The sequence below is a fragment of the Amaranthus tricolor genome, chromosome 5 (genome assembly GCF_026212465.1).
Source record: "Amaranthus tricolor cultivar Red isolate AtriRed21 chromosome 5, ASM2621246v1, whole genome shotgun sequence".
Classification (NCBI taxonomy): domain Eukaryota; kingdom Viridiplantae; phylum Streptophyta; class Magnoliopsida; order Caryophyllales; family Amaranthaceae; genus Amaranthus; species Amaranthus tricolor.
In genome coordinates, this window is record NC_080051.1 from 25,186,413 (window position 1) to 25,210,226 (window position 23,814).

The window sequence follows — 23,814 nt, forward strand, 5'->3', positions numbered from 1 at the left end:
TTTACTAGAAAGATGTAAATAAAAATAAAAAAAGTAGTTAATTGTATTATTTAAGTGTAGGTGGTAGAAATGGAGAGTGATTACTAAAATAGTATGTGATTCAGGTGTATTAAGTTATAGGGTAAATTTTATCGAACAACCATTAGACCGACGCTACTATATGAATCGAAATGTTACACTTTTATAAAGATCATAAAAGAAAGAGAGGTGTAGCGAAAATGCGAATATTTTGGTCAATGAATGGACATATACCTTGAGATATATATTTTGAAACAAAAATATAAGAAAGGGTTTAGGAACAACAAATATTGTGGAAAAAACTAAATATAATTTAATCTTTTAAGATTGTTTAGATATGTGCAAAAAGAAGGTATTGACTTGAAAAGAGAACGAATAAAAAAAATATGAATAACCCAAATTTACAAATTAAAATAGTAAAAAATCAAAATAAATGGAGATAATGATCTACATAAATGATCATTAAAACTAATATATATTAATTCAAGTAACCGATCACAATCTTTTAGTGTTAAAGATCATATATGATTATTATTGTATTTAACCCATAAAAAGTCAAAAATCAAAAGTTACTGTGTAGATACTCTTTCCGTCTCATTGAATTTGCAGCATTTGCTAATTTTGCTCTGTCCCATTTAATTTGCATTACTTATATTTTTGAACAATGTCCCACCACTATCTTTTAATCTCATCTATATATTTTTAACCCTTTTTTAATTTCATCAACACAATACATTTTTTCTATTCATTTGCACAAATTCTTACATGACAGTCTAATCAAAAGACGCCCCTTATAAATAAATTAAATAACTCATCTCAGGAAGTTCATATTATGAAAAATATAAACTCTTTATTTAAAATAGTCTCACCAAAATACATATCTCACAAGAATAAATTCTTCATTTGTTATAATTATCCAACTTTTTTCCTTAAAAAAACACCAACTTTATATTGAGTAATGAAAGCCTTTAACCATGAATCAAGAGTACTCCACTTCACAGTCATGATATGAGATCCTAAATTCTCATCGGTCTTATCGAACAATTCTCTACTCAAAATCTCTTTAAATCCACAAACAACTGATTTATACACACACATATAATCTTACAATTAAAAAGAACAGGAAAAAAGAGAGTAATCACGCAAAATATAGGATGTTGAAGTCATCATGCAATTTACTATCCGATAATAATCTTCAATTTTTTAGTCAATGCACTTTTTGGGCTTCTCCCAATTCTCGACTTAACTTAATTCGTCCGCGAAACGTTTCGTTTTCTTACCCTTCTGCATCGAAACACCCCGATCTCTCTTTATCCGTTTCTACGACAACTGACAATGGGGTTACTGAAATTGGGTCAGGTTCTATTGGGTTGGCGGACCAGCTCCGATTGGGTAGTTTGACTGAAGATGGGTTGTCTTATAAGGAAAGCTTTATTGTGAGGAGTTATGAAGTTGGGATCAACAAAACTGCTACTGTTGAAACTATTGCTAATCTCTTACAGGTATTTCTTTATCTCATTGTTTGTTTGTTTTTTTTTTTTTGGAATTTTGATAATGTGTTGGATTTTGTTTGTTAATTAGTGATTTTGGATTCATGGGTTTGATGAATTTTGATTTTAAGTGATGGAAAGAAATGTGGGTTTAATGTAGTTTTCTGGTCAATTTGGAGTTTTGATTTGTTGTAGTTCTGTTTTTTGAGTGGTAATTTGGTGAATTTGGATTGATAAGTTTGGCTAGTTTGGATGTGGAATGAGGGTTTGTTAATTGTTGAATTGTTCCTGAATCCTATTTCTGGGAACTTTCTGGATTCTTAGATGTTTAATTAACAAAAATAATGAAGTATTAGTTGGAAAAGCCTCCTTGTGTGTAAGGCAGTTTTGTGCTTTTTGTTATGAGCTTTACACTATTTTTGGATAACATTTTGAGAGGGGAGGGGACGGGAGGGGAGAAGGGAGGGAAGGGAAGGAAGCAAGGCAAAGGGAGGGAAGGGGACGGGAGGGGAGTGGATATTGGAGTGTTTTCCTTCCAAATATTTCCAATGTTGAACTTGGAAGTATTTGCTCTTCCTGCCATTTCCCTCCATTTTCATTTGGTATGCAAATGAGAGAAATACAATTCATCTATTCCCGCCCCTTCCTTACCCTCCATTTCCTCTTATCGAAACATAGTCTTACACTATGTTTGGATAGTAAATTACACTATGTTTGGATAGCAAATTAAGAGAGAAAAGAAAGGAAAGGAAGGGGAAGGGAAAGAAGGGAAAAAAAGGGGATGGGTAGGGATTTGTTTAGAAGGGAAGGGAAAAGCAAGGAATATGAGTGTTTTCCCTTTAAATCTTTCCACTTTCGGAGATAATGTATTCTTAAGAAAATTTTTCTATGTTTTCCCCCAAACCCTCCCCTTCCTTTTTGTTATCCAAACAAGGGATTTTCCATCCTTCAAAATCTCACCCCTTTCTATCTCTCCATTTCTCTCTATCCAAACACAATGTGTATTTGATTATATTGTCCAGTTTCATATGTGCTAGAGCCAAGAGTTATGGTAATTATTAAGCAGAAAAAAGCTTAATTATTAAATTTCCATTTTGTTGTTTGTCTAGTCAGTAGTGGGTAAATAGATAGAAAGAAATTTACAACTTTCTTTTCAGAGCCTTGTTAACTTGAAAGTTGTTAACTTTTTCTTAAATTTGAAAAGATCTTAATAAGCCTAGTACAGTTGAAAACTTGAAATTGTGACAATGGCTCACAGAATTGGGGTAACAATTTTTGCATTATGATCTTTTCACTGTTAGAGTTGAGGCTTAAATATCAAAAAAAATTACTAATCCCTGTTGGAAATATTGATAATTTGAAGGGCTATGGTCTCCTTCATTTGATCATTTGTTTGATATTGTAATTGTTACAGCGATGGCATAATAACATACTTAAATTTTTCTTTTTATAAATACTTTCTAGTATAAATTGATCGCATACTGATCCTTTTAATATTATTTGGACTTTTTATATGAAAGCAATGCACTCTTTTACCCTGACAGTGATTTAGTGGTTTTTGTATTCCAGGAAGTGGGTTGCAACCATGCACAGAGTGTTGGATTCTCAACGGATGGATTTGCAACAACTCCTACCATGAGGAAGCTTCATTTGATATGGGTAACTGCTCGCATGCACATTGAAATCTACCGATACCCAGCTTGGTTTGTTTTGCTTTCTCTATCAATCTGAAGTTTTATCTTAGACATGTTTGTGATCGCTGTACCCCGTGTTTGATGTAGGAGTGATGTGGTTGAGATTGAGACGTGGTGCCAGGCAGAAGGAAAAATAGGGACACGACGTGATTTCATTCTTAAGGACTATGCAAACGGTGAAGTTATTGGACGAGCTACTAGGTAGAACCTATTTCATCTCGTCTTTGTGATTTGTGTACTTGCAACAAAAAAAATTGTATTGCTCGACATTGCACCATGATATTGCTTTCAAAACTTTGTCACTACTAATAATTTCATTATTTTGGTAACAAGAAAAAAGGAACATTTTACCATAGACTTGTCTTAATAACCCAAAACTTCTACCATTAAGCAGAATGTGATATAGATGATTGCTCAGAAGTCAGAAGGCTCAATTTTGGTTGAAAACTTTTACCGAAAGAAGGTGGTGGGAGACTAAAGAAGTTATTAATTGTAGACAATCCTTGTTTGAGAACTGGGGTAGGATTGAGTTTGGTAAAATTACTGTAAATGCATTTGGAAGGTCCAACACGTTGATTGTTGACCTCGGTAAAAAATGACTTCTTTATGATTTTGGATAGTCCAAACTCCCAAGTACTACTGCTGGTGACTTAACTCTTTCATATCAAGTATTCGAAAGTCCTGCCAACAAGCCTTTCAAGTTAACAAAAAATTTGGCATAGTTACTCCCAACCCCCATTTCTTTCTGTGTTTTTTCTATCTGACATTTCTTGTTGCTATCCGTTTGAGGAGGTAGCTCAATCTCCCCCTATATATATCCGGTTTCCAGGATTGTAATTGTAACTTGGAAGTTCAACTTTACGGAAATTTTCATTGATTTTAAAGGATTTCTGGAGATAAACAGGAGTAAATATTTAATGGGATTGTTGACACTGAATGACTAAACTAAACATAGATGATTGCTAACCTGCCTAATTAGCTTTTTTCTCATTGCAGTAAGTGGGTTATGATGAACATGGATACCAGAAAGCTGGAGAGAGTTACTCCTGAAATAGCTCATGAATATTTAATTTATTGTCCGAAAGAGCTCCGGTAAGCCTTTTCATGCGCGATTATAAATGTATATCAGTTTGTCATAATTGAATAGCAAAATAAAGTGATGCATCTTATTTTTCATGTTTGCATGCTTCCATTTGGGAAAATTTGAAGTTAAATAACTGGTAGAGTTTTATCATACTTGAGTGACACTCTGCAATAAAAATTCAAATTGATATACCGGTAAGATGATGTATCTTATTGTAATGTTTGTGTGCTTCGTTGGGAGTATTTATATTTTAATACCTCGTTTATGGTGTTATCCTTGTTTATCTTACGTCTGTGTTACTTCACTTCAAGACAAGGATCTTGATACTTTGTATGGCTAGCTCAGGGGACTTCAGTCTGTAATTTGGTTTAATTCAGACTGCTCGGAAGTTAGAACCTAAATATATCCTAGGAATAAGGATTATGCTGTGGCTTTTATATAGAAAATTGAAATCCTTTGGCAAATATTTTTGGCTATTCTAATTTGGGTTTGTAAGATAATGTGTTGCAGAAACCAAATATATCATGGATACATGCAAATGAACTGAAACCAAAGTAAGAGAGACAAGCAAACGATTAGATATGTAACTAAATTTGGGTTTAAGGTTTGTCGCAAGCAATTCTGCCACACAAGAAAACATTGGTTGGACTTTGCATTAATGATGGTGTTTCTCTCCTCTTGTGGTCGCATACCTGTTAGGACGTTTAGAACTACTCATTAATTGTCCTTGCAATTCCGAGTTCTCTATTTAAGACAAAGTTATCACTTTGAGGATAAAAAGTGTCACATAGGAACTACATGTGTTTTCTCATGCTTTTTATTAGGACATAATCATAGGGAAATAGTGGGTGAGGAGGGGGAGAAAGAATGCAGGGAGACAAAGAGATCACATATCTCTATGAGCTTGCCGAATTGTCTCTTTTCTCTTAAGAGAAGCATAGTATTTTCATATTGCTTATCTGAATTACATACATTGCATACATTACCTATAGTGGTAGCTAGGATCATATCAGAGCGACAACTGTTACAGCAAATCAATAATACTCAACAATACCCACTACTTTGTAATATCAATTGTTAAAAACAAGAAGCCATTGAACCGCTAGATTATTAGCATGGAAATGAGTGACCGTAGTTGATAGAGAATTAGTGTCATGGAATCTGTGATGACTGACGTGTGTTTCTCTTCCAGGTAACACTAATCTAGTTTCTGAATATATATCTATAAACAAAAAATAGTGCCTTTCAAAAGATGTGTAATATGCTGATATCTAGTTAAGCAGCCTAAGGATAGCATGAGCCAGTTTTAGAAGCTAACTTTCCTTCATATCTCCAATCGGCTAAGGTAGGACATCAAAAATACACCCCAAATGAGCCTCACCCACGTATTTGAGCAATTCATCATTTTCTCTGTAAGAAACAACATTACAATGCTCCAATGCAACTAAAGTGCTCTCACCTAAGTGCGGTTAAGGGCATTGGTTCAAAAATTTGCTCAAGTCCAGATAAGTGAGATTAGATCGATATATGTATGGTTTTCTGTTGATATCTTTTATAAGGTTTGTTTCGACCTAACAAGTTTCCTTGCCTACTCTATGTGATGATCCACTTGTAGATTAGCATTTCCCGAGGAAAACAATAAAAGTTTGAAGAAAATATCAAAGCTGGAAGACCCGGCTCCATATTCAAAACTAGGGCTAACGGTAAGATCATTTATCGACACTCTTGCCTTAAAAATGCACCATTATTCCCCTCTTTTGCATTTCTTTACTCCTAACTTGGATCTTACTATGCATATATCTTTGACAGCCCAGAAGAGGTGATTTGGACATGAACCACCATGTAAATAATGTCACATACATCGGTTGGCTTCTAGAGGTGCGTTGAGCTCAAATGCTTTATCTTTCTCTTTAATAGAAGTAAAATAATAGCAAAATGACTCAATTTCACGATTTTAATTCGAAAAACGCCTTTCACGTGTATATAGTTTGGTCTTTGGAGAACTTCATAGTGTCAGTATAAAATACCCCTACAAGGGTATCTTTCTTGTTGATCTTCAGATGGATTTATGATCGTCTTAATCATCTGATATATGGATCAGATTGCTTTAAACATTTGTAAACGTTCCTTGGTGGTAACGTAAACTATCATGTTAAATTTAGTTTGGTGAGTTGAGATAATATGTAGATGTTCTTTTAGGTCTCTTTTTTTTGAGTTGAGACTTGAGATCATTTGGCAGGGTGTACCTCAAGAACTCATCGACACCCATCAGTTGCGAAGCATCACCTTGGACTACAGGCGAGAGTGTCAACATGATGATATCGTAGATTCTCTCACGGGTCCTGAATCCACGAATGGTGCTGCACCTGCATCTATCTCACCACTCAATGGAACAAACGGGGCGCTTGCATCAGCTGGAGACGAAGAAGAAACTGTTCAGTACTTGCATCTATTGAGATTATCCGGTGATGGATCTGAGATAAATCGCGGACGCACTGAATGGATAAAGAAGGCTTAGAGATAATATCGATAGATCCTTTTTTTGTTTCTGTTCTGTTGTTTGTGTCACTATATACACCATTGGAGTAGTGATTCAGGTTGATATCAGATTTAAGTAAATTATCGTTCATTACATAAATGGTAAATTAGAGCAAGAACATGTGACCCTTTCGGGCCGAAATGAATTTGTAGGTAGCACTTGTTGCAAATTTATAGTACCTTCTACTTTGTTTACGATGTGTTTGGAAGCTTTTTGCAAGAGCTTAAGGGTATATTTGGTATGCATTTTTTAAGATTTGGAAACGAAAACGGAATTTGTTACTTGTGTTTGTTTTGAGAATAAGGTAAGCAAATCTATTTGTTTGCGGTAACAAATTCCTCCAGTTTGTTACCTCTTTCAAAGCTACGGTTACAATCTGTTATTCCTCTCGATGCTCTCTCTTAAGCAAATAGTAATACGCTACAGTATCTCACACTCCATCTACTATGTTATATACCTCCAGTTTGGTAGGCCAACCGAGTGAATGTTTCGCCTTGTAATTTGGTTGTCAAAACGAGTGAATGTTTAGCCTTGTAATTTGGTTGTCAAAACAATCTAAGTAATACCAAATAACTTGTAACAATAATCCTTATCATTACCCTTTGGTCTTCGCCTATTTGACGTTATCTTTTCATTCCATTTTGACTAGTCACACTAAATAACCTCTAAACCATCTTTGTAGAACCAACATTTTATTTGGATTGAATGAATTAGAGGAAAAGAAAGAGGAAAGTGTAAAAGATATGATTTTCTTTTTTTGGATATCAATTTTCGAAGGAAAGTAATTTGACCCGATGATGTCCATTAATTTAGTTTAACCAAATCTCTTCTAACGAAAATATTTGGAAGAAAAATGCTATTTCGTCTACTATTCCTTTCTTTCCCTCCTAAACAAACAAGAGAGATTTGATTTTTCGTATTATTTCCTCCCATTCCGCTTCATTCTCTGCCTTTTTCTTCAATTTTTTCCCTCTTACATTGTTTTTGGAACAAAATACAAACCGTTAAACTAAAAAATATAAAATCTTTTTAGGACTTAAATTGAAAATTTTTTTGCTTAAAGAACCAATTATTATTCAACATCTAAAAATCTTTTTGGAGCTGTCCTAAAATCTTAGATACACCAATTCTTGATCACTATTATTTCCCACACAACATATCACTATTAGTTGCAAATACTTCAGAATGGGATAATAAATCTAAGAGCTACTCTGGTGAGAATGGGGTAATAAATCTAAGAGCTACTCTGATGAGAGACCGTCTTTCGGTGAGATAATCTTAAACAAGGAGTCCATATTCTCATAATATATATTACATGGACTATTTAACCCAAGTATAAGGCACGTCTCTCCGTGACACTATACAATTGCGTAAATCTAATTGAATGAGCTCTGTATTTTATTGACTAAAGTGAAGAACCCAATTCCAGAAGCAACATACAATTACAGAAAAAAAAATACCAATAATTATAAAATAGATGCTACTGCACAACTAACTCATTCTAAAACAGGCTGAAATTGATGATCAAATTGTCTGATTAGAGCAGAAAATATCAATGATAGTACTACATATGACATACCTGCTTAAGGTTAGAGTAACCACCATTTGGTTCATCTGTGTATATATACACTTCAAATGTTCTTTCAACAACGTCATTCAAAAGTGCAGAATCTTACTTATAACAATACAAGACAAAATCATGAAGGGATTAATCACACCATTGTTGATAACACTTCTTTTTCTTGGGGTAGTTTTTACTGATGTTTCTGCAGGAAGAGACATGCCAAATGACAAAGTCTACAGGTATGGGCCAAGCCACATGGGGCTGGCAAGGCCGGGCCCTTGCGACCTACTGTCGCAGTCTATTTTTTGTTTAGCTTATGTTGATTTTTTGATGACTTATTCTATCCCCTCGTTTTGCATTGTATGTTATTTTAATCTATTTTATTGGATTTGTCCTATTACTAGTTTTGGATTTGATAGGAACATGGTCATAGTCATCAGTCTAATATCCAGCACAGAGTAAGGGTATGAGGGAAAAGGTAACAGATGAATCACACCCGTACCCCTTCAAGGGAGAGGGCAGGGAGAGTGCATGCACTCAATTAAAGCCCTAAGTAAAGAGAATTCTGCATAACTTATTTTCTTACATTTGAAACGTTGATGACCCCATTAGAAAACATAACTCCACCTATAATACCCTGTAAAATACCTATTTTTCCAATTTACTTTATCTTTGTGTCATTCCTTGTGGAGCAATCTTAGGACACAAAGGAGTGTATACTAGAAGTATTACTACCTATAGCAAGGAAATTTTTAATATTGCATGGTGTTAAAGATTAAGTCTTCTTAGTAACAACTTTTTATGATAATATATGTTCCTGACCCCTTAATTCTTATATTTTGGCTTCGCCCTTGTTTTCAGGCCTCAAGGTTTGTTGTTTGCAAGACCGTTACTTGGGCTCTTCCCTCTTGGTAGGATCATATTTCCATTTGGTCCATTGGGTCCCTTCTTTCTCTTCAATGGCCGCCTTAATCAACAGGACAAGTACAAAGGTAAGAAGAATGCTGAGGCTGGAGTACCTGCACCCTGATTTATCATTATTATGGTGGGAATTATGAGTTTTCTATCTTGTGGTAGTTGTAATAGTCTATAGTTGTATGCATGAATAAAGTAGTTTTTAACTATGGTAAAGTTTGTAATGCAACTTGTTTTTCATTAGCTTAAGGGATCAAGTATGAGCTCATTATTCTCTTTGTGTGGTGTGTGGTTCATTAGATTAATGCAATTTATGAGAATTTGAGTATATGTTTCTAATCTCATGTTAAATGCCCGAGTACAAGTTGTAGATTCAAGTTAAAGATAGGAAATTGAAGCATACGAGCCTATTGAAGCACGAAGAAGGCTCAGAAAGCGGAATGAGGCAGTGAGAATCAAACGAAGAACTTACATTGAAAAGCGGTACATGCTCCAACTGAAACGAGACCCGATCTCGTATTTAGCCATTTTACTTCAAGCAAAAATTGGCAAAAGAGGCAGAAAATAAAGGCATATATAACAAAAAAAGCAAAATCCAACTAACTAAGCCATATATATATAAAAAAAAGTATATGGGGATTCACTATTTAGGATAACAAATAAATAGCTCATCTAATATATTGCCAACAATATTAGTGAGTGAAGTTTTTGTTTCAAAGGCCACTGACCCTAACATTTGGATAAAATGACCCAAATGGGAACTAATAACCTCAAAAGCCCTAAGACTATAATTCCAAAAAGGGGTAAGAAAAGTAAAAATCTATCCAATGTGAGTACATTTTACAAAGAGACCAGTCAGGAGGGTTATTTCCCCACCTGTGTAAATTTACCATCAAAATCAATAATCTGTTGAAGATCAGCAAATTCTTATCTTTTTCTATCTGAGCAAAACAAAGACAGCAGGAATTTCCTCAATATGAGCCTGTTTAAAACCAAGAACCAGAAAAAGAAATAATCTCAGCCGTAATCGATGAAAACTCCAAAAATTATTTACTATATACAACTTAAACTATGTACTCTCATTTCATTGTCAAAGAAAAAAAATAAACTAATGCAGAGGACGTGCCGTTTAAGCTCTAAACAGGTGTGCAGGAAAAACGACTCTTTGAAATCTAAATACCGACAGAAATACACATTCATATGGTGTAGTATGTAAAGACGGCACGAAATCATCTTATTCCGACCTTAAGATAACAAAATTGCTCACATTTCAAGCAATGGTCACAGTCTACCTAATTCTTCTATCATAGCTTAGAAGATAACAAAACCACCATCACAATTCAAAGATTAAGTTCACACACGTCATTCACGCCCAGAAATAAACGCTGATACCCGTGTCCAAGTCTGAGCATCACGGATGCATACAACAAGAATACCAAGGCCTTAATCACAATACAAAGACAAGAAAAGGCCTTCAGAAAGATCAAACCATGACCTAGTTGGATAATTCAAACCACAAACACAGCTACTTGAATTACATCAAAAAATGAATTATATTGAACACTTTACAGCTTAGCAACAAAAGTTGGACACAAAAAAAATGACACAGAGCATGATAGCAATCAGACATTAACCAATTGTTTCTAACATTGATCATATTCCATTCGGTCCCTATCTACCACTATATGATCTACAAAAGCAAGAAACAAAATTATGATTATCGCTACAAGAGAATTCATCACAGGCATCATAACAATCCATATTTATGCAACATGTACAAGCAAAAAACACATAACCCACCCCTCATTCCCATTTTTCCCAGACAAGTGCAGAAATTGAAAATGTTTGCCCCAATGCCAATGATCCTACAGAAGGCACTTGGTGCAACCTCACACAGGACCAGGAAATGGAATGATACATTCCATCATATATTCAATATTCATTCCAAATTCTCAGTATTAATTCCATTTTTTTCCCTGAATAAGAATCCCGTAATTTAATCCTACCTTTCCATAACCAAGAGAAGTTCTAAACATTAAACATTGAAAGAATAACATTTAAAAACGAAAGGGAGGGGAGGGAGAGAGGGAGGAGAAGGAAGGGAAGGAGAGGCGAGCAGAGGGGAGCTTGATGTGAAGTGTTTGTTTAAATAAATAAAAGTAAAAGACTTCTCCCTCCATTTTCGTCTCCTCCCATTTGGTAACCAAATAAATCTCTTCATTTCCTTCCCCTTCCATTACCTTCATTTTCTTCCATCCAAATATGCATAAAGGAATGTCAAACTAGAAAAATAAAATATAAATGAAATAAATAAAGATGTAACCAACATCAACAGCTACAACTACTGTAAAAAGGCAAGAAAGAAGACAAAATACAAAATAAGACGTAAGAGTAAAATTTATAATAAGACCAAAGAACAATAAAAACAAAAGCATTCATGAAACAAATTCAGATAGATTTCATATAATTCCTCAGATTTATTCCTTTGCACAACTTTCAAGACACTTGGAAAAAACATGATCTTGTATCTTCACCTTCATGTCAGCCGAGAACAACTTTTAAAACTTGATTAGATTAAAATCAACTCTACATAATCTTGCATGGTCTTGCATGGGAGGATCAAATCAACACCCAACCACAATATTTATGATCATGTAACAATATGTCCTTGTGGTCTGCTCTTCGCTTGAAGAAATCAATGCGAGGCTAGAGCATTGAGGGTACCGTTAAAGATGTAATACGAGGCTAGAGCATTGAGGGTAACCCTTAAAGGCAAGAGGCTATGAATAAGTCATTTTAAAATAGAATGTGGGAGAATCTCATTTGACTGTTGGAGAAGATGTTATGTAAACAACCAAGTTTAAATATTTAGGAAGATTGATGAATACGTAACGCCCCCGATCCAAATTGGATAGCTTAAATGGAGAGAAGAACACAGGTTGCTAAGTGATAAGAGATTCCCAAATAGACTATAAGGTCAATTTTACCAATTTGCTATCCGACCAGCCTTACTGTAAGGGACGAGTTGGCAAGTTAAAAAAATATGAGTATAAGATAGAAGTAACAAAGATACAAATATTAAGGTGGAAGTGTGGAGTAGGATGGTTAAGATTAGAAACCAGGTTTTGAGAGAAAGGTTTGGGGTTGCACCCATTCTTGCAAAAATGCGTGAAAATAGATTTAAATGGTTTAAGGATGTGTAAAGGAAGACCGATGTTGTGAAAAGGATAAAAACATCACAGTTGATGGAAGGAAAAGTCATGATAAGCCTAAACAAATGTGGGATGGGCAAATTAGGAATGACATGAAGGAGCTACACCTCTCTAAGAACTTGACTACGAATAAAACTAGTTGGAGGCGCCGTATTAGTGTCCTAGACCATCAGAAATTATCTCAGCCATGATTATTTTTTTGCCTATATAATTTTTATTTATATTATTTTGGTCTATTATTAGTCTTTATATTTGTTTTGCCTTGTCTAGCCTTGCTATTTGTCTTGTGAGTCTTTGTTTTCATTTGCAAGTCTTTTATCGAGCTGAGAATATCTTTGACCACAGTCTCATCACAGCTTCTATGAGCGTCGAATATATCGGTATGATGATGTAATAATGTGTGCGATTAACAATTGAAAGAATAGAAATATAGCATACCCGTATCAACAAATTAAAACCAATCCCAAATTTTCTTCAAAAAGAGGCAAACAACTCTTAAGCATCAAATTTGGCTAATGTTGACCCGTGGTCGATGATGCGTAAACACCTCAAAAAGAATAATGGATAAACTTAGTATCTACTAAAAGATATAGGCTCAAGCGGAAATTATAAAGCAAAAGAAGACTATAATCCTCTTAATCATAATACAATACAAGTATATAACTGTTAATTGGAGGCATGAGGAACAAGATAAAAAGATATAAGAGAGATATGTCAGATCACTAATGGACAGAGGAACAAACCTTAAGATTGAGTTGTTGCGGGAAGGTAGATTCGGAGTGTATCTTTCATTGTCACCTTTTTCCTACAAGTAGGACATTTCCCTTGAGCTGAAATTGACTTTTTGATGCACGCCTTGCAGAAAATGTGACCACATTTTGTTGTCATCTCTTCAACCAATGGACCCATGCAAATAGGACAACTAAATGTGGGCTCGGGAGGAGGAGGGGGAGGTGGTAATGGCGGTGGAGGTGCCGAACCAACGCCAATTTCATTCTGAACATCAACAAGTGCAATAACATATGATTGATATCAATCCAAAAATCAAAGGTTTCTAAAAAATCAAATCAAATAGTAGTACCAGACAAAGTTGATTGAGCTTATAATATAATTTGAAATCAAAAATATTACAAATGGAAGATGATGAAATACAAAATCCACAAATCCAAATTGCAACCATATATAAATCAAACTATTTAATTAGAAGGGCCTAACAAACATACTATTAGAGTATATAATATATCATGGGGCCTCAACCATCAGCTTAAGCTTTTAGTTGAGGCCCCAGAATATTTTATATAACAAATCTTCTAGACTTTTTAAACAAGACAAAATAGATGATATTTGACACAGTAGAACTTGCACCATATAATCTATAGTAAACTGATGAAAGAACAACAAAAAGCGCTTGAAAAATTTTAAGTAACACATTTGCATAAGAATAAACATGTAAAGAGTCATAAATACACTTACCACACCATTGTCTGAGATGATGATAGGCTGGCTTGTTGGGACTCTTCGCCGCTTGCTACGGGTATTAGTTACAACTCGTCTAGTAGTTTCTATTTCAAACAAAAACATTAAAGAAACGGTAAGATCATGCCATATGGAGAAACGAATCTAAACAAAAATCAGAGAATGCATGACGCACACAACACTCATTTGGAGATGCAAAAAAAGTGATTTAAGAAAGAAAATTACAACACAAATCACCTAGGTGGTTAGGTTGACTTCAGAGCGTCAAGCACGTTACACGTATACCATTTGATTAGAAAGTACCATACTACAATAAATGTAAAACATATCTACATAATCTTTAAAGATCTGGGAACCACCAAATCTTTAAACTTCATCATCGCTTACATCCAATACTTCTCGTCATTATGGCTTTCTTTTAAATCTCTCGAGGAAGATTTATATTTTATTCAAAATAGACACAAGGCAGCAAAATCACCAAATTTGATGGGTGAAAACTGAAATGTACATAGTGCAAGATATCGATCACATGAGCAGATCGTGACTGCATTGTAAAAGTTTCTTTTCGGCTTGCAAATCAATTTTCACTTGCCACAAAAGTGATTTTGTGCTCATAACTGCAATTGTAATAACATTTGCATCCAAGATTTGCACTAGGATCATGTCTTTTAGACTTGATGCTTAGTTTTATTCAGAATTTTGCATTTCCAACATCGACAACAAACATTGAATATAGAACTCAATTGTAACCACTCGCAACACAATTATGTGGTGGACGCATTATGCTACTTTAAAGAATGCATTAACATAATAATCCATTCACGTCAAGAATAAAGGGTAATGTAGTAGCAGTGCATTATTATGCAATCCTTATTCTTCACGAGTGGGAACTCCTCACTCTAAGAAGCAAATTACTAGAAATGAATTCTATCAATATATTGAGAACCAAAAGCCTCAATATGATTGATTACATGATAGTTGAATGATCTTATAATGATTTGAAATACAAAAATCAGAATTGATATCTATTGTCTTAAATAGAGAGTTAAACCACGTAAAATTTCCAAGAATTATGCATGAGCGTCCGACATTTAACTCCTTCAATTCATAGAAAAAATAATTAATTGATTGTCAAAGCAAGATACTATCTTGTACATTCTAATTGTAACAAGCTTTTTTACAAATGTCGGTGTGAATTACAGAGTGCATTGAATGGACCCCTTATCTTCCAAAATTGGACTGAAGGTGTACTAGTCACATGTAAAGCACACAAGATCTTCGTCCTTGGTCCGCGATCTTGCACAAAATTCGTAAGTAGATACAGTGCTTGAATATTCATCAGGCCGCACAATCAAGTACGGAAGTATCTACTCGCTTCTAAGTTTCTACCTTATATAATCCAAAATAAGTCCTCCATAAAACTACAAAATTTTCACCCTTGTACATGATATCATTTGACGAACTCAAGCAGATAAGACAAATTATGTTCTAAAGTCATGAAGGATGAAATAAAAAGGAATTCAGCCACAAATAAGTTAATGACCGTAGATCATAGCACAAAATAATTTTAGCAACACTACACGACATTACGCTCAAAAGAAAGCATGATTTATAAAGAACAATAGCGCTTCATGTTGATTTAGTAAAATGAAGAGATAGGCAATAAATGCACAAAAAAACAGATAAGCATCAATAATATAGATTACAGAAAAACTTACCTGATTCAACATCAACAAAATTGCTTCTATTCCGATTCCTTCTCGAAATATTTCTAACCTATAATCATAAAACAACAATAACAAAATCATTGTCAATCAATAATTAAAACATGTCCACTTGAAGAACAACCCAACGACACAGATGAACGGGAAAACAAAGAGCTACCTCACTAATAGCCCTTGGAGAGGATAAAACAACAACATCGTCATCGAATGCATCAACATCAATTGGCACCATTTCTGCTGCAGAATCTCGTTGATTAACTTGGACTTGAGTAGCCGCAGTCGCTAGGCTCGAGCCAACTTCATTATTGATATCAGGAAGTGGCACATTGAGATCCACATCTAACACCATTTTCCTACGTTAAGAGTTATTGCAGCTATGAGAAACAAAGCTCGAAGCCGTGACGCTCATGCTACAGAACAAATGAGTCTGCCGAACATGATTAACCGTGATCACTGATCAGAAACAAACAAATCATTCAGAATTTCATACAGTTAATTTGCATACAACAATTCATTAACATAAAGAACGAACGAAATCCCAAAACTTACCATGATTAAACACAAAAAGAAGTGTAAATTTTCAAAATAAGCACAAAAACGGCATGAATTCACGCGTAACAAACTCACTTTTACTTCATTTCCCTCAAACACTAAATAAACATAAATTTGATCTTTATAAAAAAAAATTGATAGAAGAAAACTTGAATTTACACACTTCTCATACATGAAATTCAACCTTTAGAAGTTAAATCACCTCCAATCAACGTTATGTAACCCCCAAAACCAAGAAACCCTCAAAAAAATCAAGATTGGTAAATTCAATTAATTTTTTTGCAAAGTGAATTCAAACCGATCAAATTCATCAAAATAAATTCGAATTGAAGAGTTTTGTAGAGAAAAACTACCTGATGATTCAGAGAAAGAAGCTCATTTGCGGTGAAACTGATAATTCCGAGAGTTCAAAAAAACTACAGATTGGAATAAGAAAAAAAGAGCAAAGTCTATACAGAGAAAGTAAATTTTAGAGAGGGAAAGTGAAGGTTAGAGAGAGAAAGTGAAGGTTAGAGAGAGAAAGTGAAGGCATAAGAGAGAAAGTGCTGGGGAGATGAAGGGAAGGGAATAACACCTATTATTTAAGCCGTAATGACTAAGGTGGCCGAGCAAATTTTGCCTATCATCAATCGATCAAATTAAGTCATTTTTTTCCTTTTCACATTCCAATCTCCATCCTCCTTCTTCCTATACTTCATGAATCATGATAGTCAATAACCTCAATCCATCAAATTAAGTAGCTCAATCATCATCAAATAAAACTAATAGCGATTAATAAACTTTAATCAACATTTAATATTAGTAATAATTAACTTTATATAGAATAACAAAATTATATTACAATATATATGTGAATATATATATATATATATATATATATATATATATATATATATATATATATATATATATATATATATATATATTTCTAAAATTACAATTGTTTAATGTTTTGGGCTGCTTATATTGGTCCGTCTCACGGTGAGTCGGTCTCATGCAAGATTTGCTGTCGATACTAAATGATGGTTATGAAAATGAAAAATAGTGTAATTTTAATTGAAAAATCTCTTGTTATCTTGATGGTCATACTTATTCAACTTCAATCATCCCATTTCCTCCATAAATTTCATTCTAGTGTATTACTTTGAAGGGGTGGTATTAGTTGGTAATGAAAATTTATAAACAAAAAAAAATTATGATTAAAGTTTCATTTCAATAGGAATGTCATGAAACTTTTAATGAAATTTTACATATTTCCTTTATCTTTTTGGAATGCCATTGTTTCAGTAATGAAACGAGGGAGTGCAAAAGACACTTAGAATATCTGGAGATAGGTAGAAGTGTGATCAAGAGGAGCAACTCGTGGGAGGAAGTGACTTGAATTCCTGCAAAACAACTCGTTAGCCTTGTTCGGGGGTGATCTCCCGGAAAACCCCTCCGACGCTCAAGTTAGAAAATGGATATGAGAATATGATACAGAATGAATACAAAAAGATGCAGTGGGGAATGTTATTGGATTGTTGGTAGGCTAATGAAGTGGAGTATGAGCAAGGATGCTTAAGAGGATTATTTTCAGATGCCTCCTCCTCTCTTGATGGTAGCCCCTATTTATAATGATGAGGAAAGGAAGTTACACCATAGAGTGGGAGTTGAAGACCATGGGAGACATGGGCAGTCCATTCCCATGGAGGAGGGATTACCATACAGTTAAGGGGAAGTGGGAAGTTACCAAGCAAGGAGAACCATGCATTATGGGAGAGTGGGGAGGTGAGTCAATTTGATGGTCATTCCCATATGGGAAGTTAGGGTTTTTAGAGAAAATTGGTCCATGGGCCATTCAAGGAAGATGGGGAATCCAGAAAAGGCCCGTTGACCGAAAGTCAAAGTCAACCCAAAAGGTCAAGGGGTATTTAAGTAATATAATATAAATAAATAAATAAATAATACCATGACAGCCATGAAATTTTTAATGAAGTTTTACATATTTTCTTTATCTTTTTCTCAGTTACAATTCATTTTATTTCCTTTGTCATACCTTTTTCTCCGTTTCTTTCTTGTTTGATCCCTTTTTCCCTTCCCTTTTGTCTTCCTCAATCCCCTCTTCCTCCTAATTTCCTCCTTTTTTTCTTTGCACATTCCAATCTCGATCCTCCCCTATAGTTCAGGATAGTCAATAACAACGAACAAAAAACTTAACTTTTTTTTACTAGCCCTCTTTGTTCGCTGTTATTAAAACAACGAACAACCCAACCTCAGCTCTGGAAAAAAAATACTTACTTTATTAAGTTTATACATTGCTTATTTTAAGATTTTTTAAAATATTTTTGCTTAATTCATTCAAATTTTTAGTGTTATAATATATAACATATTTGGGGCCTTAACCATCAGCTTAAGCTTTTGGTTGAGTTGGTCCCTTGACATGGTATCAGAAGCCAGTGTAACAAGGGATCACGGTTTCGAATCTCAAACATCCCTTATTTAAAGGAGAATATTCAACACCAGGTATGAGGAGAGCATGTGTCGCATGACATTCACATCTCTAACCCAAAGGACTCTTGTGTAGGGCCTCAATCATCAACTTAGGCTTTTGACTAAGATGATTCTTGACAAGTTTGGTAAATTATAAAGAATAGGACTAATCATGTCTTATAATATATCTAAGTATAGACTGCCTAATCTATACAACATTCAATGTAATAACTAATAAGGAGAACACTTTTGGCTTGTATAGTTGTAATTCTATCTCACTATGAACAAGACCAAACGATCATCTTGGCATACTCTAGAAATTCCACCATCGTTTTTGAAATAGTTAAAGTTGAAAATTTGAGAATAATTATCCAAATCTTATTATTCTTAAATTTTTCATTTATGATTTCATAATTGAAATTCATAGTTAGAAATGAAATATTTATTCCCAAATACTACATTATAGAGATTCACTGATGGTACTATCTCACTACGTTAATATGCTGACATTCACAATAAGTCCAGCCTAATTTAACATGGTATCAGAGCCGATGGTTCGATCAATAATTTAAAAAAAAAATGGTAGGTTCGAAAAGAATGGCGTTCCTACCCTAATTGATTACTCCCACATGCGAACTTGACGGGGATTCGCATGTGAGGGGGGGTGTTGGGATGAGTTGTCCCACATCGATAAAATTAAAAATGGTGTGCACGCTTTATAAGCTATTAGAGACCTTCTTCCCATTGCCATATGGTTTTGGGGATGGTATATATCTCCTTGGCTTGTGAAGTGTGTGCACTTGTGTCCCCCGTTAATATGCTGGCATTCACAATAAGTCCAGCCTAATTTAACAATTATCTCTTTTGTTATAAAATCTAATATATGCATCGGAGGGGGATTTTCAAGATCCTTCTTATACTAAATTTGTCTTTTACATGTTCACACCCTGTTATTAAATTCATGTTCATTTTCATAGATTTGTCTCTCCAAACGATAAATTCATATTCAAAGCTAAAGAAAAGTAGAAGAAAATATACTTTCTCCAAGCAAAGATCTTATAATAAAGTATGTGGATGTATATGTTTTGCTACAAGATCATAGTCTAACCTAAGACTTGTTGTAGAGAACTAATGGAATCTAATAAAAGAAAGAAACGTATTTTTCAATGTCCTTATCTCATACCCAATTTTTGCCATTCATGACTAATAAATGACTAACGACCAAGGACTAATGACTTATTTTCATACTCCCTTTTATTTAATCAATGTGTTCCATTTGATTTTTTACTATTTTTTAGGTGGTCAAATATAATTACTTTGAAAGAAAAAAATTATAATGTTTTAAATTTTAATAAAGGTAAATTGGTGTTAGTAAGTGTAAAGGTGTGAAAATATTTAATATGAGTAAATTGGTAAAGTTAACATATGCAAAATAGAAATGAGATATTTAAGGTAACTTGATTCAATAAGAAAATAATACAAGAGGAAGTATTACGTAAATTTAAGCCGACTCATTTAGTTGTTACCGGAATTAAATTTTGGTGTTTATATTCTTGCTAATTTTCTAAGACTTTGTTGATGACATATAAATTTTAAAATTAACACTTAAATTTCTAATTACTAAAGAACACCATGGCGACTTCAAGTTCCTTAATATTTTAAATTTCAGTGTTAATTCTTTTTGACACTTCCACCTACTCGGTTTGTTAAATTCTAAGAAAAATAGAACTAATTTAAAATAAGTAAGAAGTTAAGTGTTTAAAATTCAGTTTAAATATATATACTATTTATTTTCGATAAGATGTTGGATAAATTTTTAGAACCCTTATCTTATAATAATAATAGAATAAAAAAAGTTAAGATTTTAAATCTTTATTGGGCACAATTCTTCCACTTATTGTTGTATGAGACAATTTTACTAAGAGATTGTTTCATACGTATATTAAATAGCTGATTTCATATAAGCTTATGAGAACATAAGCAACTGATTTAAGATTATCTTACGGAAAAACAGTATTCTATAAAGGTAGCTATAATTATGAGAAGGTCTTTAGTCTCTCAGTTCCTCCTACTTTATCATGCATCTATCTTTCTGAATCTTCCCCTATTTGTCAATATAAATAAACAACACCAAACAATCTCCTTTCTCCATCAATCCAAAACTCCAGCTTATCCATACATCCTCTCTCAAACCCTTTATTTTTTTTTTTTTTTCTCAAAAACGAAAAGTGGTAGTTTTATCTCAACTTGCATTAGAGCAATTCATCAAAATCAATGCTTGTTAATGCTTGTAAAGTTGAAAATCATGGAATTCCCATTCAAATTATGTCTCAATTAGAGGATGAAGCTTGGAAATTCTTTAGTTTAACTTTACTAAATAAGGAAAGTGCAGGAATTGCTAATCCTTTTGGTTATGGTAATAAAAGAACTAATAATCGGTAGGAACAATGAGAATTAAACTTAAAAGTATTATAATTTACGTATTAAAAATACTTGCAATCCTACGGTTATTATCAATATTTATCGTTCAACGTTATTTTTTATACTGCTGGTCTTAGACAAGAGTACGGCTTTATATTGACACCGTTAATTTGGATGGGCCCAATTCGTGCGTGTAACAACTTTGGTAATTTTTTTCATTTTCTGTATATTTTTTAATTTTAATCTTAAGAGTATCAATTTTGACTTTAAAGATACAAATTTTTAAAATTAATACCTTTAAGTAATTAAAATTGATAAATGCCCAGAAAATTAAAATGTTATGTGCGAATTGAATCGGCTTAAATTGATGGTCTCATAATAAACCTCTCGTCCAAGTTTTTGTATTTTTTATATTGGATTTATGATTATGATAAAATATAAATATACATTTATAATATTAATTTAACATAAAAAATCAAAATAATAAAAAATTGATGAAGCACATTGAAATAAAAAAAAATTGATTTATTTTTCACGTTTTTTTGAGTGTCAAAATTTTGATAAGATTAACCGACATGAGCACCAATTATTATTAGCATTTCATTAAATGAGTTGTACTTTTTTCAAAATAATGTCAAGATTGACTTCCATATATATGCAAAATTCTAATTATCCTTACTAAACTACCTCAAAATTCAAGTAACCAAATTATTGATATCATAATAATTAGACAAAAGCTAAAGCCTAAAGCATATTAGTTGATCAGAATATTAATATGTTTTAAAAATAAATCACATATTAAATAAAACGTAAAAATAATATCACAAAACGGTCTCATCGTAAGATATACTCCATAATTGAGTTAAAAAATTCAATAATAGAAATTTTAGCTTATAGATTTTTTTTTAAGGTCGTCTCACCGTGAAACGGTCTCACACAAGAATAGCCCTAATAATATAATATACTAGAATAGAAACTCGTGCAATGCACGAATTTTTAAATACGTTAATATTTTAATAAAATTTTAGACTAATAAAAATATTAAATTTTAGACTATTTATATTGTAATTTCTGTCATTAAAGTGTTCATACATTTTTGAAAAGGAATAATTGCATTATCGAAAATCAGACAATGTTTTTAGTTGATTGATTTTTATTGCACTAAATTTGGTAGCCGAGGAATTGAAATAGTCTGATTGCATACAGACTGATTACAACTAGTTACTTTTTTGCATTCATTTATTTGATGCCAAATTGCCATTCGGTTCAATATTCTTGACTTTTTTCCTAAATTTCAAAATTGTAATTATGATAGTCTAACAATGTAAATGATTGACTTTAATGATCTATTAAATAAATTTTATGTCATTTCAATTTTAAAAAATAATTGTTGGAAAAAAGGGCAATTATGTACTTCCAGTAATTTCCTAAATTGCAGTATAATTAGAATAAATGTATTTTATTATGCATTATAATTTTCCACATAGTACATCATACATTTCGCAGTATACTTTTTTAAACAGGTACATTATATATATTACAGTGTAATTTTGATAATTTATCGGACAATATATAGTTTTCTACACAATACATCATATATTTCCTAGTATGATTTTTTAAACAGTAAATTTATATATAATAGTATAATTGGAATGATAATTGTAATTTATTGCATCCATCAATATATAATTTTTTCAAAAATGCAAATTTATAAATATGGTAAATCCAAAAAGAAATATTAATTAGTCAAATTAGATTAATAACGTCCAATGATTAAATGACAAATATCATACTTACAATCAAACTGCCTTATGTTATTATGCAATAAAATTAGTAGAATGTATAATTTAACGTGATGATATGAATACTAAAGTTTTAATATGAGATAATAAATTTCAAATTTTGCTTATATAATTTAAAATTTATAATACTGTTTAATTTACTATTTCTATTTAAATTGATTTATATTCTCATTAACAAACACTCCCAAGAGACGAGGACATACGTTTGCAAAATAAAAATAATAATCATCACTATTAACATTATTATTATACTCCTAATTTAGTATATTTATATTTTTAGTTCATTATGAGTGGATATAACTAGTTTTAATGAATACGGTGCCACTAACCTACCGACTAGGCGACTAGCACTTATAAACGAAGATTACACTGAGATTAAAACTCTAACATTGTTATTATTGTAAAAGTTTATTAACAGTGGTTAAAATGTGCAGGTATGCAATAATGAATTATTTAACAAAAGTAAAGAAAATGGGGGTGCAAATATAGGAAATGATAGCAGAAGGATTAAATGCAAGAAAAGAAGAGAAAAATATAATAAGTAAAATGATAAAAATATGGTGGGATTTGGAGAACATACAGATCCTCAAATATTATCAATACTTAGATCAAATGATACACCAGGCTTACAAATCTGTCTACATGATGGAAGTTGGGTCTCTGTTCCACCTGATCAAAACTCCTTTTTCATTCTTGTTGGCGACTCTTTGCAGGTAAACCTTCTTTTTTACTACTACCAACCTTCTATTTTCGCCCACTATCACATCAATTAAAAACTTACCATTTTACTATGTCACTTTGAATTTGCATTCTTATTAGATTATACTTTCTCTGTTTCATTATATTTGTTATCG

General features: G+C 32.8%; 2 protein-coding genes across 4 annotated transcripts; one reads left to right on the plus strand and one right to left on the minus strand.

The window, feature by feature from the left end:
• The first annotated feature begins 962 nt into the window (after positions 1 to 962).
• On the plus strand, positions 963 to 7,055 carry LOC130813062 (oleoyl-acyl carrier protein thioesterase 1, chloroplastic-like). The gene is made up of 7 exons (XM_057678768.1): positions 963 to 1,520; positions 3,078 to 3,211; positions 3,290 to 3,403; positions 4,199 to 4,294; positions 5,902 to 5,989; positions 6,096 to 6,164; positions 6,526 to 7,055. Exons 1-7 carry the CDS (start codon positions 1,173 to 1,175, stop codon positions 6,802 to 6,804), a joined length of 1,128 nt encoding a protein of 375 aa, XP_057534751.1. The 5' UTR covers positions 963 to 1,172; the 3' UTR covers positions 6,805 to 7,055.
• Positions 7,056 to 9,423: 2,368 nt separating this feature from the next.
• LOC130813064 (uncharacterized) lies at positions 9,424 to 16,956 on the minus strand. Of its 3 annotated transcripts, none has more exons than XM_057678771.1 (6): positions 16,622 to 16,956; positions 15,877 to 16,169; positions 15,711 to 15,768; positions 13,990 to 14,078; positions 13,260 to 13,512; positions 9,424 to 10,286 (listed from the first exon to the last, which is right to left on the minus strand). In XM_057678771.1, the coding sequence occupies exons 2-5, from the start codon at positions 16,063 to 16,065 to the stop codon at positions 13,261 to 13,263; spliced, it is 588 nt and encodes a 195-aa protein (XP_057534754.1). In that variant the 5' UTR covers positions 16,066 to 16,169; positions 16,622 to 16,956; the 3' UTR covers positions 9,424 to 10,286; position 13,260. The 3 variants fall into 3 exon arrangements, with proteins under 3 accessions (XP_057534754.1, XP_057534756.1, XP_057534755.1); XM_057678773.1 differs by having other exon boundaries at positions 15,877 to 16,069; positions 16,622 to 16,863; XM_057678772.1 differs by having other exon boundaries at positions 15,877 to 16,143; positions 16,622 to 16,862.
• Positions 16,957 to 23,814: the final 6,858 nt, after the last annotated feature.

Excerpts from the sequence above, each read along its gene's own strand:
- LOC130813064 (XM_057678771.1), bottom strand. The coding sequence starts at position 16,065 with ATGGTGTTAGATGTGGATCTCAATGTGCCACTTCCTGATATCAATAAT. Across the intron at positions 15,769-15,876 it reads CTCCAAGGGCTATTAGTGAG|GTTAGAAATATTTCGAGAAG; the intron begins GTAGCTCTTTGT and ends TTATGATTATAG. Across the intron at positions 13,513-13,989 it reads TCATCTCAGACAATGGTGTG|AATGAAATTGGCGTTGGTTC; the intron begins GTAAGTGTATTT and ends GTTGATGTTCAG.
- LOC130813062 (XM_057678768.1), top strand. The coding sequence starts at position 1,173 with ATGTTGAAGTCATCATGCAATTTACTATCCGATAATAATCTTCAATTT. Across the intron at positions 3,404-4,198 it reads GTTATTGGACGAGCTACTAG|TAAGTGGGTTATGATGAACA; the intron begins GTAGAACCTATT and ends TTCTCATTGCAG. Across the intron at positions 5,990-6,095 it reads ATTCAAAACTAGGGCTAACG|CCCAGAAGAGGTGATTTGGA; the intron begins GTAAGATCATTT and ends TATCTTTGACAG.